The sequence below is a fragment of the Xyrauchen texanus genome, chromosome 28, assembly GCF_025860055.1.
Source record: "Xyrauchen texanus isolate HMW12.3.18 chromosome 28, RBS_HiC_50CHRs, whole genome shotgun sequence".
NCBI lineage: Eukaryota > Metazoa > Chordata > Actinopteri > Cypriniformes > Catostomidae > Xyrauchen > Xyrauchen texanus.
Window position 1 is genome coordinate 17,644,845 of NC_068303.1, and position 18,867 is coordinate 17,663,711.

General features: G+C 37.1%; 1 protein-coding gene across 1 annotated transcript; it reads right to left on the reverse strand.

Annotated features, from left to right (window-relative positions):
- Positions 1-94: 94 nt before the first annotated feature.
- On the reverse strand, positions 95-18,867 carry LOC127621805 (protein farnesyltransferase subunit beta-like). Its single transcript, XM_052095535.1, has 12 exons — positions 18,687-18,867; positions 17,764-17,828; positions 15,733-15,805; positions 14,777-14,868; positions 10,908-11,054; positions 10,726-10,809; positions 10,283-10,369; positions 6,135-6,264; positions 5,665-5,797; positions 2,409-2,520; positions 889-1,003; positions 95-799 (listed from the first exon to the last, which is right to left on the reverse strand). Exons 1-12 carry the CDS (start codon positions 18,783-18,785, stop codon positions 677-679), a joined length of 1,260 nt encoding a protein of 419 aa, XP_051951495.1. The 5' UTR covers positions 18,786-18,867; the 3' UTR covers positions 95-676.

Sequence of the window (18,867 nt, forward strand, 5' to 3'; positions counted from 1 at the left end):
ATAAGTATGTCATAATTGGAACAGTATTTAATGTTTTTCTAAAATAAAAAGGCACTTTGCTTTAATACTGATGTCATAAGTGTATTAAGATTAAAACATGATGATTTGACCCTGATTATTGAATACAGCTTAAGATTGTTAAACAGCACAGAAATTGTCAATGCAGCCAACAATTACAAAAAGTTAAATATTGTACTCATGGCTGAGCGGTAAGGAGCATAGATTTTGTTGTATCCAAACTACACTCACAAATTGGCATTTCAATCAGGTAAGTTAAAGAACCCATTAATTAGAGATCAGAAAGTCAAATGATGGACTGCCCAATGAGTATAGATCATCCATAATATACCAATCAGAAAACAAAAACAACTTCCCGAGTCTTTATTTCTGTCCAGAACCTACAGTAACAAGCACTTTGGGAAACATTTAGCAAAGACCACAATCCATTGGTATTTGCAATAAAATTTCAATCAATGCCTGGTGCATGAAAAACACCTTGCCTAGTCAGGCTCCCCTGTTTTTCGTGGCCTGAAATCATAATCCCATGCTAAAGCTGTAGTAGATCAGACCCTTGGAGTGTATTCCCCATCTGTAGTACATGTCAGCAAAGAACATATGGCTACAGCATTCAAGCTGGCTCATTTCCTCAAATATCTTTAAACAATTTTTTTTAAGTCTATGACTGGTCCATAGCACTTGGTGTGGCTCCCGTCTGATCTGGGAATGGTAGCCGGTGAAAATGTTGGATTGCTTGGGCGACCTTCTCAGGGCAGATGTTGTAAATTGGATGAGTTGGTGCCTGATTGGAAAAACGTGGATATTCTGTTATAATATTAATACAGTAATCTGAATGTGGGTGTACTAAAGAAAATATTCAGTATTTCCTACCAGTCTGTTTTCGTCCCGACCAAGGATAAGCTCATTATGGAGATCTTTGTTTCCGAAATGCTGTGCTATTGAGAGTCCGCTCAAACAGTAGCATGTGTGGTAGAAATCTCTAGACCTGTGGGGAATTCATAAAGAACCATTATGAAAGTCTGGTAAAGTTAGTAACATTAAACCAAAAAGACCCGGCCATAGATTCAAGGTAATGATATTTTTCTAAATGTAAAATTTCAATTCAAGTAATTGGTAAGGTACTGCAAGCATTTCTAGGTCTTATAAGTCAGTGGTTCTCAACTGGATTTGCTTTAGTACCCTGATTTTACATTTTCGACCCAACACAGTAACAAAATTGTTTATTGTAAGAGTAGACAAAAATGTCCTTTAAAGGGGCTATATGTAAGATTGAATACCATTTGAAATGGGAACTGCAGTCCAAATTCAAAATATTGGATTGTTGTCTGTCCCGCCCCAGACTCAAAGCTCATGTGAGTTGCCAGAATGTTGACATTAGCCAAATTAGCATTCATTTAAAAGGATTTCTGGGCCATCTTCAAAATGTATCTCCAATATTTATCTTGGTTTTACTATGCCTCTGGTCATGTTGGTTTTAACGGATGGCGAGGCTTTTTAGGTCAGGTGGAATCTGTCATCTCTGATCCAGTTAGTTTGCTGGCTTCCATGGCTGCAGCACGCAATGTTGTTTGCCTGCAAACTGGTTCAAATCTGGCAACCCGGTGGTGTCGAAATACTATTGGTGAGTGAGCAGTGGGTGGGAACACAGAGGCCAAAACATAAACAGAAATTCCAGCCCAGAATGGAAACTTCAAAGTAGAATATACTGTCTGTAGCATTGTAATCAAAGAAGCCAGTATTTCAACTTAGCATGTCTCCTAATTCTCTGACGTATTATGGTCATTTTATAATTTAGTACATAAAAGAAAAATCACATATAGTACCTTTAAATCAAACATAATCAAAAACCCAACAATATGTAAAATGATTAACATGGCATAGGCTGAATACAAAAACGGACAATTCTGAAAATGCATAACAGAAGTGTGATTTACTAGCCTAGCAATCTCTGGGCTAAATATTGTATTAATATTAACCATACTGCCAATTTTTGATTGGCATACCACCTTAGATGTCAATGACAAAGGATATTTTGTCCTCTCTTTTAAAAATTTATAAGCCTTTTTATTCTGATATCTGAACTCTGCACAATTATATGGTTATTAGCATTTTATTACTTGCATTTAGCGTTGTTTTTCTGAGCAAACTTGTGACCCACCAGTTAAGAACTTGCTTCTTAAACTCAAAGATGGAAAACACATTTAAATTTCATTACGAGTTTGAATACATTGTCTCCTCCTAAAAGATTAATAAGATAAATTGATATATCCTGCTTTAGGTTTTCACTACTAGTTATCTTAAGTTTTTTTTTTTTTTTTTTTTTGACAAACTATATTACATAGGTAATTACTTATGTGTGTGTGTGTGTCCAGTGTAAGCACAGTACTCACTTGCCAGGTTTGTCCAGAAGGCCTCCACCAGGATTCTGGCAGCAGAGAAGGATGTATTCCTGCAGGGCTTTTCTCTCAAACATCCAGCTACTCACACTCAAAGTTGAATCTCCTAAGCAAACAGTCATATTGTCAAAGGCTTATCTACTAAATCCTGCAAGACTTCATGCATAGGGCTGCTAGCATCACCGTCACAACCGCCCCAAAGCGGTGGAAGAGTGGCTCTACGTGATGTAAATATATCCACTTACATAAAATTCCTAGCAAAAACTTAAAATAAAGTCCTGAAATAATGTCATTTGATAAGTATAGTAAAAGTATTATATCCTTAGTAATGGTGTTGTGGATACAATTTTTTACAGACGTATTCACGGCGTGAGATATGTGTTTAGTGTGCAACTCAAGCCAAGCGCACACCTAATGACTCAGTGTATTGTATTTGGTTGTGTCCATGCGCGCACTACACGTCCATTCATCCCCAAATTAATATCAAATCCCGAAACTTCTTTACGAACTCACGCACAGGCGAGTTTATTCGTGATAACGTCAAACAACAACATGAAAAAAAGGCCTTGCTGTTTATGCTCTATTTCTAAAAGTCAAGCTCCATTGTGCATTTGCTTCACTGCGGATTTAAGTTATAATATTGTAATATTATATTTATGTTGTTGATATTGCTGATTAAGCTCATATACAGTGCCATGCAAAAGTATTAAGACCCCTGATCAATTCTCTCATATTACCGAATTACAAATGGTACACTGAAATTTCATTCTGATTGATATTTGAAAAACACAAACTCAAAATCAATTATTGTAAGGTGACATAGCAATTTTGTTGGGAAATATTTTTATGAAAAATAAAAAACTTAAATATCTTTCAGTATTCAACCCCCACACATTAATATTTGGTCAAGCCACCTTTTGCTACAATAACTGCTTTTAAGTATTTTGGGGTACATATGTCCCAGCTTTGTACATGGTGACGAAGTGATTTTGGCCCATTCTTTTTGCAGATTTGCTCAAGATTGTTCAGGTTTGTTGGGCAATGCTTGTGGACTGCAATTTTCAAATAGTGCCACAGATTCTCAAAAGGATTGAGATCAGGACTTCGACTTGGCCACTATAGGACATTTATCTTTTTGTTCTTGTTCTTGACACACCAATGTTGCTTTGGCCTTGTGCCTTGGACCTGCTGAAAGGTGAATTTCCTCCCAAGCTTCAGTTTTTTTTAGCAGACTGAAGCAGGTTCTCGCAGTATTTCCCTATATTTTTCTCCATCCATTTTTCCTTCAATTCTAACAAGATGCCCAGTCCTTGCTGACGAGAAGCATCCCCACAGCATGATGCTGCCACCACCATACTTCACTGTAGGGATGGTGTGTCATGAGACATAGGAAGTGTTAGGTTTGCGCCACACATTGCGCTTTGAGTTTTGGCCAAAAAGCTCTAGCCACAAAACTTTCTCCCACATCGCAGCTGGGTCACTCACATGCTTTCTGGCAAACTCCAGATGTGCTTTCAGATGGTACTTTTTGAGTAACGGCTTCTTTCTTGCCACCCTCCCATACAGGCCAGCGTTATGTGAGTGGTGGTGGCGTAGTGGGATAAAACACGTAACTGTTAATCAGAAGGTCGCTGGTTCGATCCACACAGCCACCATCATTGTGTCCTTGAGCAAGGCACTTAACTCCAGGTTGCTCCGGGGGGATTGTCTCTTTAATAAGTACACTGTAAGTCACCATGTTATGCAGTGTTCATGATATGGTTGACTGGTGCACCATTACTCCACTCCCAGCCACTGAACTCTTTAGCTCATTCAAAGGGAATGTTGGCCTCTCTCACAAGTCTCCTTTTTGTTAGAGCGCAGAGTTTTGAGGGACAGCCTTTTCTTGGCAGTGCCTGGGTGGTGTGGTGCAGCTTCCAGTTCCTGATTATTGATCCAACTGTGCTCACTGGGATATCATTTTGTACCCTTTACCTAATCTATGCATTTGAATTACTTTATCTCTAACTTCTATGGAATGCTCTTTGGTCTTCATTTTCAGAGTCACAGCCTGACCAATGATCCTTCAATAATGGGTTTTTTTATTCAGAAAATGTGATTGCAACTTTAATGATTTACAGGTGGATGCCAATGGTAATGTAATCATGTCCTCGTTAGGGCAATTTCTTTCATCGGTGTAACCTGGCAGCTTTCACAGCCCAGGGGTTGAATACTTATGCAAGCAAGATATTTTAGTTTTTTTTTTTATTTCCCCAACATAAAACCAATGTCACCTAACAATAATTGATTTTGAGTTACAGTGTCTTAAAATAAAATATCAAACAGAATGAAATTTCATTGCACCATTTATAATTCAGTAATATGAGATAATTGGTCAAGGGTCTGAATACTTTTGCAAGGCACTGTTTATATACATCAATCAGCCAAAACAGTAAAACCAACTGCCTAACACTGTGTAGGTCCCCCTCGTGCTGCCAAAACAGGGCCAACATGCTCATGCTCTTCTCATCTAATTGTTCACACACAAAAGTCTCTAGAATTTACTCTGAACGTTGCCAAAAACATCTTTTGAGGGGCAGTTCTGTGGACAGAAATGCCTTGTTAATGTGAGAGGTCAACAGAGAATGGCCAGACTGGTTTGAACTGACGAAGTTTATGGTAACTCAGATAACTGCTCTGTACACTTTTTTAGTGGCAAGACCTACACAGCAGGTGGCTTTAATGTTGTGGCTGATTGGTGAATATATACTGTATATATATGACGTGTTTGAAAATAGGAGATTAAAAAGTGCTTCAGTATGCCGGTGGTCAACACTTGCATCTCATCTCACAGCTGAGATGGGAAAAATACTCACAATTCCATAAATGTTTGAATTAAAATAATTTAATTATCTTCATTATCCCGTCTTTGTTAACGGAATCAATCAACACCTCAAACTTTTTTTTGTCAGTAATTTCGTTGACAAGATTAACACCTTGTTCTGGACGTGTATTTGCAATCACAACAGCCATACTGCTTCATAAACCAGTACACAAAACATCTATGATCCCTTATAAATGCACTATGCAAAGCAAGAATAGTGTACTAAAGCTTTAGGGTATGACACAAAACACAACATGGCAAATAATTGAATGTAAGGCGAAAATTACCATATGAACTTTGTAGTATTTTTGCTTTGCTTGCTCATCGCTAAACATTTCATTTTAAAAAGCAAGTGGTGTCAGTAGTTGTTTTAAGATGATTGCTCACCTTCTCTAAAAAGAGCCCTGTGGAGTAATGGTAAAAGCCCTGCTTGCCAGAAGGAGTAACACCCATCCACCAGCTTATTAGACCGACCCTGAAATCCACCTTCGAAACGCATTTGTCTGCTGGTCACCCAACGCTAAAGGGAGAATAAGCGAGAAAAAACATCGAATTTACATGTTTGCAAGTAGCAACATAGGAAGGTCATGATGTCTGCCAAAGAGAGACCCTAGAGAGCTGCTGATCGAAGTATATACAGGATACCAGCACACGGATGATAATATTTCCAAGCATGTTAGCATGTTTAGTGTCCTTGTGGAACCAGTAATGAGATCCCTCAAGATTTTCTTCCAAAGTTCAGGATACACACAACTGACCTTTAACGGATCTCATGTTAGTGGTTTATTCCCACTAACAGACAGGATTAATTTGGTTAAAAAGAAAGAGAAAACAGAACATAAGACAGAAGGACTTACTAACAAGGCTTTGAGATCCAGCATATGTTCTTTGCCCAGTATGACCAGGGCAGCAGTGCCACAGAAGGTGTAGCCACCATGTGCCTCAAGTCCTGGTACGCCACCTAAACCACCCTCCCAGTTCTGACAGCTAAAGAGCAAAGGAATCCAGAATATCTTAGTATTTATTGGTCATTTTTCATAAAGTCAACTTAAGTCACATTATTTGAAGGAATTAACAGTTTAGTTAGTAATGCAAAAACAACTGAAATTAAAAAATGTTAAATGTTTTTTTCTTTCATTGTAAAATAATGTGCAAGTCCACATTCATATTCATTACATTTTAATGGCTAAAAAACCTGTTCAAACTTGTTATATCTTTCTAACATATTTAAGCCTTGCAGAGAAATAAGAAAATCTAAATATTAATAACTACAGTCATGACCAATACAAAACAGGTATAATTTTAAAGCTTAGAAGTTGTACTTTACAATGCATGTAGGCATTATGACCAAAACTGAACAAGTACCTTGAAATTTACAGACAATTCAGAAGTGTTCCATTTTGATAATTTATTAATAATTTTGCACTGCACATATTATTGGTAAAAAAAAGTAATTGGTCAAAACATCAAACTGATCTAAGCCATGCGTTATGTCATTGGAAAGCTCTTAAAGAGAAGAATTCAGCCAGCCTATTTGTTTTACTGGCAGACAAAAATATAGTGAGTATAGTGAAGTATGTGTCTTTGGCATACATGTTACATGTACACAGGTGTAGCTTATATGCAGAGTTTTTGCTTATAACTTCACAAAAAATAAACGGAACATAAAATATCACATACCACTACTGAAGGAGGTGTTTTTCTTTCAAATGAACGAAAATTCAATGTAATAGGATGCATACATAGATCATTACATAATCCACAAGAAGCACACAGCACATAATGTGCTATCTGGCTAAAAACACGTTAGCTTTCCTGGATCAGATGATTTCATCAGAAATTATATAGTACATTGTCCGGCATCATGGAACGCTAAAACAATCATATTAGGATTCAAATCGCTGCAACCAGAGGTGGAAGTCATCAAAATATGGGCAGAAAGGATCATTAACTCTAATTACATATGGCCACCAGGAGATGGCGCTAAGTACATGACACAGACTCAATGATGGCTTAAGTGGCACAGAGTGGAACTGAATGAGATCACTTTACTCGTGCCTGCATGCTTTGGAGAGAGAGAAACCTTTAGTCATTGCTGTATTTGCATGTGTAATTAGGTTTTTGTTTTTTTACAATTATTATTGTAAAGTAGTCAATGGAAAGGAGGAGGCAAGAACCGGCTTTTCAATATAAATAATAGTTTAATGATAAACTGAAAAGAAGACACAAACACACACATGACGGACATGCCCGTTAACAATCTCTCTCTCTCACACGATCCTCTGCAGTCGACCTTTATCCCTCTCGGGAGGCTTGATTAGCCTAATACGGGACAGGGTGTGTAGGATCACGACCCGGCCCCGCCCTCCGCCCTGCCACAATTATGTTTTATTTGATTGGAGAGGCTTTTAGACACTGTAACATTTTTGGACACTAGGATAAATTATTTTTAACTTTTGATTGCGTCATATCAACAAAATGTAACTTTATTTTAATGATTGGGAGCCAAACAAAAGCAGTTTTGTTTTTGGAGCTATCTTACTTATACCCTTTTTTACAAAAAATAAGAAAAACGTTTTGGCTCAAGTTTTTTTTTTCTTAGGCTGAGAGTCTCAGAATTTATCATAATCTATACAAATGTTTTTTAAAAAGTTTTATTCAGAATGATCCCAAATACTTGACCCACTTGTTTTTTGTTTATGTTATAAGCCTTTAATTTTGGGTATGCCACTGAAACAGGAAATCTTTAAAAATATCCTCAGAGCTTAAAGGGTTAAGTGATTCACATAATTAAAACATTTATTATATTGCTCAAACAGCGGTAAGTTTTGCTTACTGCATTTTTTAATTATTAGTATTTAATTATATTTACAAATTTTGGCCTCGTCAAGCTCAATAGTTAAACAATGTTACGAGAAAAATCTGTGATAAATTTAATTTTACAGAAAATATTATTCTTGGCAAAAATTATGAGTACTGACTATAAATAATTTGATGTGGTGCGATCATATTTGCTGGCTTTTCAAATCAACCTAATTTCAGAAATGTTCCTTGCTAGTTTTTTTTATATTGTTAATACTTTTTCTGAAGATATACATAAATAATGTTAGGAGCTAAAATACTAAAATGCCACACCCAGACACTTTTAAGCCAGATAAAAACATAAGAAAATCAGTACATTTATAGTAGAATTTCTGCACCTTTGTTGCTTAGACCCATAATAACGCATTCCAGAGCTCTGCAGATGTACATTTCTGAAATCCAAAACTGGATATACATATTGCACTCATTTTTGAAATTATTGTTGTTTTTATGTGAATAAAAAAGGTACATTTCTAGTTTCAACATTATTTGTACTTTTGTTAGACAAGAAAAAATTGCTTTATACTTTGTAAAACGTAACAATTTATGCATGGAGCCACATTGAGAGCCCCATATCTCTGGGATTTAATCATACAGGGCAGCCTTTTTTTGATAAATGGCCCCCCTACCAAATGCCAATCCCCCTCACCCCCCAATCATGTGACATAATTTGAATGCGGACACTTTGTTATATCATAAAACACAAAACTCAATATTTGTGTTATTTGCTTAATTTGCTTGATGCATCTTTCATACTTTGCATAATTTTTACGTTTTGTTAATAAATTCAGCAGGTTTATGCGTCATGAATATGAAACCAAAGCTTGCGTTTCTTGAATTCAAGCAGATGGAGGGCTATATCTGGGGCCTATAAAATGAAAATGCGAAGACAGAAACTAATAATAAAAGTGATATTGTTCATATAGTTCAAAAATAAGTGAAAAGACCAATAATATTGCAGATTTTGTACCACTGAAATGCTCAATCTACATTACAGCACTGATTTGGTGTCAGATGCAGATGTGCATTTACTTGTATCAACAACAGCAAGGTTATCAATAACATCTATTAAAAGTAAACCAGTTATCTTTTCTTACACTCAAACAAAAAGTATTTTGCATTTGCCCTTTTGAAAATTTTTATATATTCATTCATTATTTTTTTTAATAGTTTTAACAGTGGTATTTGTAACAAGCCCATAGTAAGTACATGGAAGCATGTATCTTCTTTACTACCATGGCTAGATGTAATATGATTTCTGTAAACAAACTATAGTATTTTTGAAATTATAAACAGTAGACCTACATTAAACTCATGCAAAAACAATAAATACAAAATATAAATATTTATAAGTTGTAACAAAAATGTTTTATATTCCCTCACTCTCCTAATGCAGCCCATAACAAATTTAATAGAGCTGAATTAGTGATATGATAATATATATTATGAATCTATTTCTCCCTAAAGTACAGATAGTGTTACTATAGTAAATTCAAGGGTTGTGATGTACAATTCTGTGCCGAATTCAAATAGTTTCCGCTCCCCGCGCTATGATTTACAATAGAGCTGAAATGATCAGAGGTGCACGTTTAAGCGCTTGAGACCAGTCTGTGAGTAAAAAAAGCCCCTGCTTTGCGCTTGCGTTGCTCTGTCCATTGAGCCATATCCACCTATAGAGCCACACAGGTGCATTAGCGGAGGTTGTGCTTCTGCTGGTGTATTTGACACTGCTAAACCAGATACGTCGCTAGACTTCAAAATCAGATGAACTGCGGTACAAATGCGTACCAACCCGTATAATAGAGAAACAACTGATATACTCCCAAGTCTAGATAAACATTTTAATGCAAAGAGGAACTTGACAATAGATTTGGTAATGAGTGACAAACGCCCCCATTGGTAACCTAATTCCCCCTCTCTACTAATTTGCTCTCAGTGCCCCCTGGCATCCTCTGAATGCCACCTGGAGGGAATTCAACTGATTTTAGTAAAAGACCAAAATATATATACATGTATAAAAATAAAATAATGAACCTGCCACCAATGGCTGTGCCTAAGGAGGGGCCCTTAGACCCCCACCCACCCACACCACTATTATAAAGGTTATTTTTTGACCCAACAGGGTTGGCACAATATATATTACCTGATAATCCAATTGTGGGTCCCATCAAACAGGGCGGGTGTGATAATATTTGTAAGTGAAGCCACAGAAGCCGCACAGTATGCACTCCTATCAGATCACACACACAAGAGCAATGAAGAGTCAATAAGTGCATTTATATCACAATCTATGCATCTTAATAACCATTTAATTCAAGCTGTGCTTTGCTGCAAATCCTTCTACAAATAAGAAGCCTTTCTATCAGGCCTGTAACATCACATTACTTATCAAAGTAATTTGATTTATTTAGTGCTGACCTATGGTGAACATGAAGACCCTATAGCACTGATCTGTTGGGAAAAGTAAAAGGTCACCCTTGAAAAAAATGCCTCAGCATAGTAACATCAGACCATGGGGAATAAACAGATGCATGGCAGCTGTGAGGAAGCTTCAGTGAATGTTGAAACCACGGTGACAGAGCTCACCTGACATCAACCTCCCCACCCACATGCATCACAAAGGACCCATCTGGCTGCTTCACAGAGAACAGGAAGTCCAGGAGCTTCTCTCTGATGGGGGAAGGGGCAAATGTTATATGTTGTCATGGCAATATGATCAATACAACATCTGAAGGTAAACAATCTACAATACAAAGCAGATGTGCAACCTGTTGATGACATTGTAGGCCTCCTCTGTACCCAGGATGCAAAGGGCGTTGACCGCTGCATAAGTAGGTGCCAGGTGAGCATGCTGACCTGGGCCTCCACTGAAGCCACCTGTCGGGTTCTGACATCTGGCCAGGAACTGGCACACGCTAACAGACAACATTTATGTTTATGTTATGTTTGTGGCAAGCGCATAAGTGCATGATGTATTTAGGTGAAAAGTCACAAGATTACTAAATAAATTATCTCATAATTTACTCACCCTCATGTCATCCCAGATGGGTTTGACTTTCTTCTGCAGAACACAAACGAAGATTCTTAGAAGAACATTTATGCTCGGTTGGTCCTTACAAGGCAAATGAATGGTGACCAGAACTCTGAAGCTCCAAAAAGCACATAAAGGCAGCATAAAAGTAATCCATATGACTCCAGGACCCAGTTGTTTAAAAAGTTTCATCTGGATCAGAATTATCCGGATTTGGAAATCCCATGTTTTGCTCTCCAGGATCATGTAATCTATTTGACTTTTGTGCCAGTTTTTCAAAGCAACATTGGATTGGATCACCCTGATCCAGATACAAACTTTTCAAGATTACCAAATCCGGATTACCAGTGCTCTAAATGGGAATACATATCATAATGTAGGCTACTAGCTATGTAAAGAACAACAGGTAGAATTGCCAGCATGGGGTCACTTTAAGTGTTTTTATATAAGAGACAGAAAACAGCACAATAAAACAATACAAACATCCCCTTCCATTTTCAATTTCTTTTAAACAGTCAGACCCTTTATCTGACCCACAACAAAAAACACGTTGAACATGTGTTTTAAATAATAAAAAGGCAAAATGTCCAATAGTTAACTAAATAAAGAACATTCAGAGTTCTTTATTTGTGGAGAGACCAGCTTTTTGAAGCCCTGCTTTTAAGAAGCGGATATCAAGTCTGGCTTTTGTATGCTGTAGCTGGGTAAGAGTATTGTCTGTATTGTACTGCACGATATCACTACCAGGCGAAATGTCCCTCCCTTTGATGACATTTATGATGCACCGGAGCTTGTTGTAGACCCAGACCAACCTCCGGCGTTCTCTCAGAATGAGGGACTGACTGGACATGCAATAAGGGATGCAATTGTTAGAAGCTATTTTTGACTGGTTCATCTCTGATAATTGTGTCATTGTCATTAATATACAGTGATAAATGACAGTTAAAATTAAATATATTATTTTTGTTTGATATTGATAGCTGTTTGGGGGATTATTTTATGAGGACAACATTTTTTTTTTTTTACTTAACTGTAAGGCTTAATAGATAATATCTAATATCTACTTTATCTATTTTATCACTGTAACGGTAAAACAAATCAAGCACATGCAAAACATAAATAAATGAATATATACACACAGCATGATACAAATGCTGTATTATTTGACCAATTTTAAAGTTATTACATTTTGTTTCTGAAATCCACCCTGAATCCACCCTTCTGCTGGGATCATCCTGATTTTTTGGATCAAAGCTACCTCAATCCTACTAAACATTTTGAACAACACATACTAAAGGTTTGATCCAGATCAAAACCAAGACTGTTGTGGCAGGGCGGAGGGCGGGGCCGGGTCGTGATCCTACACACCCGGTCCCGTATTAGGCTAATTATGCCTCCGTGACGTTTAAAGGTCGACTGCAGAGGGCTGTGCGGGAGAGAGAGATCGTTAGCGGACATGTCCGTCATGTGTGTTTGTGTTGTCTTTTAAGTTTTCCATTAAACTATGATTTATATCGTCAAGCCGGTTCTCTCGCTCCAGGCGGTCGGCTAGGAGCCCCTCCTCCCCTCGCGGTCGGCGGCCATCGTCCTCGTTCAGGTGGCTGGGCTCCTCGTCCCCCGGCAGATGGCCGCGGCTGCTCCGTTGGGGTGGATGGTAGTGGCGAGAACTCTACTACGGCGTATCCCTCCTCCTTCCCGGTTTCGCACCAATGTAAAACAGTTAAAGGATGGGAAAGGAGGAGGCGAGAACCGGCTTGACGATATAAATCATAGTTTAATGGAAAACTTAAAAGACAACACAAACACACATGACGGACATGTCCGCTAACGATCTCTCTCTCCCGCACAGCCCTCTGCAGTCGACCTTTAAACGTCACGGAGGCATAATTAGCCTAATACGGGACCGGGTGTGTAGGATCACGACTCGGCCCCGCCCTCCGCCCTGCCACAACTGTATTACATGATTTAATCTGATATCAAAATCCCTTTTTTCTTTTGAACAACCCATTTTCAAGATTTTATCCAATACGATTGCCGAAATCCGATCAGATTACTTCTGAACAATGCACGTTGACAAATCGTTTTTGGGTGAGAACAGACCAAAATGTAACTCCTTTTTTAATATAAATCTGCAGTCTCCTTGGTGATCATGATTTCTAAGCTCGATTACACTTCCTAGTGCTTGACGCATGCAAAGAGTGCTAGATGGCGATCATGATCGTGCCTAGAGATGCAATGGTAAGATGCACAGAGAAAAAGGAGTAATATTTTGGTCTGTTCTCACCCAAAACTGATTGGATAACTTCAGAAGACATGGATTAAACTACTGAAATCTTATGGATTACCTTTTTGCACCCTTTATGTGCTTTTTAAATCTTTAGTCAGCATTCACCTGCACTGTATGGACCTACAGAGAGAAAATATTCTTCTAAAATCTTCATTTGTGTTCTGCAGATGAAAATGTCATACACATCTGGGATGGTATGTCATCATGAGTGTAAATGATGAGAGAAGTTTCATTTTTGGGTGAACCATCCCTTTAAGACAAAGTTTAAGCCAATAAAGACTAAAGAATAGAGTAACATTAATAGCAGCAGCATGCCTTCACCATAAACACCAAATTTAAAGGAATGTTACAGGTTCAATAAAATAAGTTCAGCCAATCGACAGAATTTGTGGCATAATGTTGATAAATTTTGACTCGTTAAAAAACAAATAAAGATAAAAATTGCAGTTGCCGTGGAAGTGCTTACACTTACAATGGAAGTGAATGGGGCCAGTCCGTAAACATTTATATAAAAACATTAAACATTTATATTTATATTTAAAAACCAGAGCGACACAATTTAAATTTTGCACATGTTGTTTTGATATAATGTTTGTTCTATATAATTTTAGTGGGAAAAAAATAACTTGCATGGTTTACATGTATTGCATCATCATGGCAGCAAAGTTGTAATATTGGATATGATAACTTCTATAAGGTTAGTAAGCAATATTATCACACTACAATCATGTTAACACATCATGTTTGCATCTTCTGGCTATACTTCTGAAACCATGTATATTTTAATGTTTATGGATTGGCCACATTTACTTTTTGTTGCTTATTTTAAAACAAAAAAAACAAGGGACAAGTAAAAAATGATATGTTGTGGTAATCAACATTAGGCCACAAATGCTGTTGATTGAGTTTAAGTATTGAACCTGAAATATTCATTTAATTCACATCTTTGAACTCAAAGATTTTTATTTCAGTCTATTTGAAAGCCTTAACCCAATATCAAGCAGCTGATCTAGACATAGTTTGAACAAAGAAAATGTATCTGCTTCATGACTTGACATTGCTTTAACGTGATTTTGTCAAGTAAGACATTTCCTGGATCAAATTTCTTATTGGACATGGACCATAAACATTCCTATCAACCAATCAGAGTTTTAGGGTTAAGTTAAGGGTTAGGATATGGTTGGGGTTTAATATGGGGCTCAATATAGATAAAAATTGAAAACTAGTACAGTAACTGGTGAAGGGCACCAAACTGCCTGCCTCCACAGAGCAACGATATTGATGTGTGGAAAAGGGCTTCAATAGCAGCCAGTACTCACTCTGAGGAAACTGCTGCCGGCACGGGTTCCTCTAGCAGCTCCAGACTGTGCAGGATCCAATAGCAGAGCCAAGGCCGGCTGGCATCCAAACACTGAAGCCAGACAACATGCAGATTCAGCAGCCATTACCAACACTCACACAGAGAGCTGCTTTGGAACATGGTGTTCTCGTACAAATACACATACACACAGCTACTTACAAGCATAGTGTTCTCTCCCACCCACCCACACATTAGTTAAAAGTGCAAGTCCGTAGATCCATAAAGAGATAGTTCACCCAAAAATACTTACGCTATCATTATTTACTCAACCTGATACCATCCCAAATGTTTATGACTTTCTTTCTTCTGCAGAACACAAACGAAGATATTTAGAAGAATATAACAGTTGTGTAGGACCATACAATGCAAGTGAATGGTGACCAGATTTTTGAAGCCCCAACAAACACATAAAGACAGCATAAAATGCATGTCCTCAGAAGCAATATGATAGGTATGGGTGAGAAACAAATCAATATCCTTTTTTACTATAATTTCTCCTCCCTCCCCAGTAGTTGTTGATATGCACAAGAATGCAAATTCCCAAAAACAAAAGAAGAATGAATATGAAAGTGGAGATTTATAGTAAAAAAGGATACTGATCTGTTTCTCACCCACACCTATCATATCACTTCTGAAAACATTTATTTAGCCACTGGAGTGTTATGGATTACTTTTATGCTGTCTTTGTGCTTTTTTTTTTTATCTTCAAGTGATCCAAACTTCACCTACATTGTAATTATTCTTTTAAAAATCTTTGTGTTCAGCAGAAGAAAGTCATACACATCTAGGATTAAATTAGAGAATTCTCATTTTTAGGTGTACTATCCCTTTAACAAATTTGTGTTAACAAGTTGAAGCTACACAACATTATGTATTTGAATAGCCTGTAAAGTTTAATAGAAAAACACTGCTCACCTCATATGCATCGGAGAGATGGCGTAAACCTTTCTTCAGATAATGATAGTGTTGTTCCCTAAGTAGAGCGGGTCTGAAAAAAAAAAAAAAAAAAAGGGAAAGAGTAATCTGTCTGTGGTAATCAGTTTGATCTAGCTATTCCTACATTTCTACTAATTACAATATACAGTGGCCCCCAAAAGTATGAAGCCACTTAAGCCACACTTAAAGTTTCAATGTCTTTGCATTGTGTAACAAAATATCAAACCAAGTGGCATTTATTTAAAAAAATAATACAGCACAAACACACCAGACAAGCTTCATGTGGATTAATGCTGAAAGTTGCCAAATTTGATGTATTTTTCCTCACAGAATGATTAAATTTGTCCTCTTATGCCTGATTGGACTTTTGTCACTGAAATGACAGGCTGAGGAAACTTGTCATAATAATATGTATTTAATCAATTAAAGGGATAGTTCACCCAAAAATTAAAAATTTACTCCCTTTCATGTCATCCCAGATGTGCATGAGTTTCTTTCTTCTGCAGAACACAAAAGAAGATTTTAAGAAGAATGCAAGTGAATGATGGCCAGCGCTTTGAAGCTCCAAAAAGCACATAAAGGCATCATAAAATTAATCCAGTGGTTTAATCCAAATCTTCTGAAGTGATACAATAGGTTTTGGGTGAGAACAGACCGAAATTTAACAAGATTTTCACTATAAACCTCGACATCAGTAGTCTCCTTGGCGTTCATGATTTCAAGCTTGACTACACTTCCTAGAGCCATCTAGTGCTCTGTGCAAGTGTCAAGCACTAGGAAGTGTAATCGAGCTTGAAATCATGATCATGCCTAGAGACTGAAATGGAAAGATGTACAGTAAAAAATTTGTAACATTTTGGTCTGTTCTCACTGCAGATCGATTGGATCACTTCTTAAGACATTGATTAAACCACTGCAGATTTTCAGATAACTTTTATGCAGTATTTATGTGCTTTTTGGAGCTACAAATTTCTGATCACCATTCACTTGCATTGTATGGACCTACAGAGGTGAGACATTCTTCTAAAAATCTTAATTTGTGCTCTACAGAAGAATGAAAGTCATTCATATCTGGGATGGTATGAGGGTGAGAAAATGAGGAGAATTTTCATTTTTGGGTGAACTTTCCCATTAAACAGTGATAAATTCATTTCATTTCATTTTAGAGTACACCGTTTTAAATGTCATTGTGGAAAACATGCCGTAAAGAAATAACTAATTACAGCGATTGCAAAGAATAACAAAGATTGTTATTCTTCTTAATTTTCCGCAAATTGTCTTTATCCACATATTTTTTTCTGCAATTAATTCAGCCCAAATATACAACCACCCCAAAACTTTATATTTAAACAAAAATAGCATGAAAGGTTGAAAATCTGTTGAGTATCCACATGGAAAATTATGTTAACCTTTCTGTACTAAATGTTTTAACTATTTATGGAGAATTTTGTTCCTTAACAAGATGACTTGTTACTGGACAAACAAACCAATATCTGATTTGATTAAAGGGGGTGTAAGTGACCTAAGGGAAGAATGTGTTAAACAAAAATGTATTACAGAAAAAGTTGTGATGAAATTGCAGGTGCTCTTTTTTTCTTTTCTTCTTAAATCAGACTTCCAAATAATAAACTTTGTGCAACTGTTCAGGCTGGACTGCACATGCTGATCATGTACAACCTTGTTGTGTGATACTTTAGACTGTTTAGTCACCTGTAAGGGAAGGCAAAATCTAGGTACACCTGGATTTCTAGGCAGCAAATTTTACTAGTTTTGCATAGACTAGATGAAGGTGCATATGGCAGACACAAGAGGAAAAACTGATGTTGGTTTTGCTCCCAAAGACCTCTTTTTGAATAAAACAACATCTTGTGAAAACAGACCAACAGCCATTGCTGTCCAAAAGCAGCACACTGAAAGAGAACTAATTGATTTAACAATACATAGAGGGCTTTGGAGATGCAACCAATCCTGGTCTGTGTAAATGGCCAGAGAAATCTGAACTTTACTTACTGCGGTGAGGTGTGAATTTGCTGGTAAACACTGTATGCCTCTTGAATACTGCGTTCAACTTTTCTCTGGATATAGTGATAAAATAGAAAACAGAAAATGTGGAGGTGAGATAACCAAACAGAAAATGTGAGCAAGAACAAGCCAAATGGCATGCAGACAGATGCATCCACTGTGGTTGATGCTAAGTGCACATATGTGTGGTTGACAGTCTTAATGCTGAAAGCTGATATTGTAAATTAAATGATGGCTTAAAAAGCATACCAGAATTTCAATCAGTTCTCAAACATTTCAATTATTCTAAGAGATTACACAGTCAAACATTTAAGAGCTAAGACCAATATGTTTTCCATTTCTTGTTTGTCAATATTATTTTCCTAGCTTTTCATGCATACCTGTCAATTACCCATACACTAATGTGGACTACACCTTTCAACACTAGAATGAAACATGACATAAACCAATGAAGTATGAGCACATCTTTATCTTAGTATAATACTCCGCATAGTTTCTGGCTATTTGATGTTCTAATATGCTTAAGACATTACAGTGCAGTAAAGTTAGTTTTATAGTTGACTTTAACTGACAATATAGTTGACATTTGCGACAATACCCATTAAACTCCACTAGTTTAATGAGTATTGACGCTAATGTCAAACGAATGTCAACTATAAAACTAACTTAACGCACTAGACAACGCATACAGCAGTGCAATGCAACGAGGAATATACTGAGTGAGCTGGATGCAATATCAGTAGTAAATACTCTGTTGCACGTGCATAACAGAACACGCAGCATTTGAATAACTGCTGTATTTTGTATATAATCACATCACTCATCACCCTGAACCACAGAAGCATACTACAAGAGGTACTTAGCTCTGAGCTAATACCAATAAGCTAACTAATATTAAGATTTAATCTCACCTGCTCTTTCGAGGTCACCGTTTGCACGTCGTCATCATTAAATAGCTCGGATGAGTGTGATTCACGAAAGCATCGCAAAGGTGGAGGCGACTCTTCCATGATGACGTTTAAAAACAAATGCACTGTAACATACAGCGATCAGTTTACCAGCAGAGTTAAGTGTCAAGACAGCGTGGGCGGG

Bases quoted from the DNA above. Each gene is read 5' to 3' on its own strand.
- LOC127621805 (XM_052095535.1), bottom strand. From the start codon at position 18,785: ATGGAAGAGTCGCCTCCACCTTTGCGATGCTTTCGTGAATCACACTCA. The intron at 10,370-10,725 runs GTGAGCTCTGTC...GTGATCTGATAG, and splicing joins GGTGGGGAGGTTGATGTCAG to GAGTGCATACTGTGCGGCTT. The intron at 5,798-6,134 runs GTAAGTCCTTCT...TTCTCCCTTTAG, and splicing joins TGGATCTCAAAGCCTTGTTA to CGTTGGGTGACCAGCAGACA.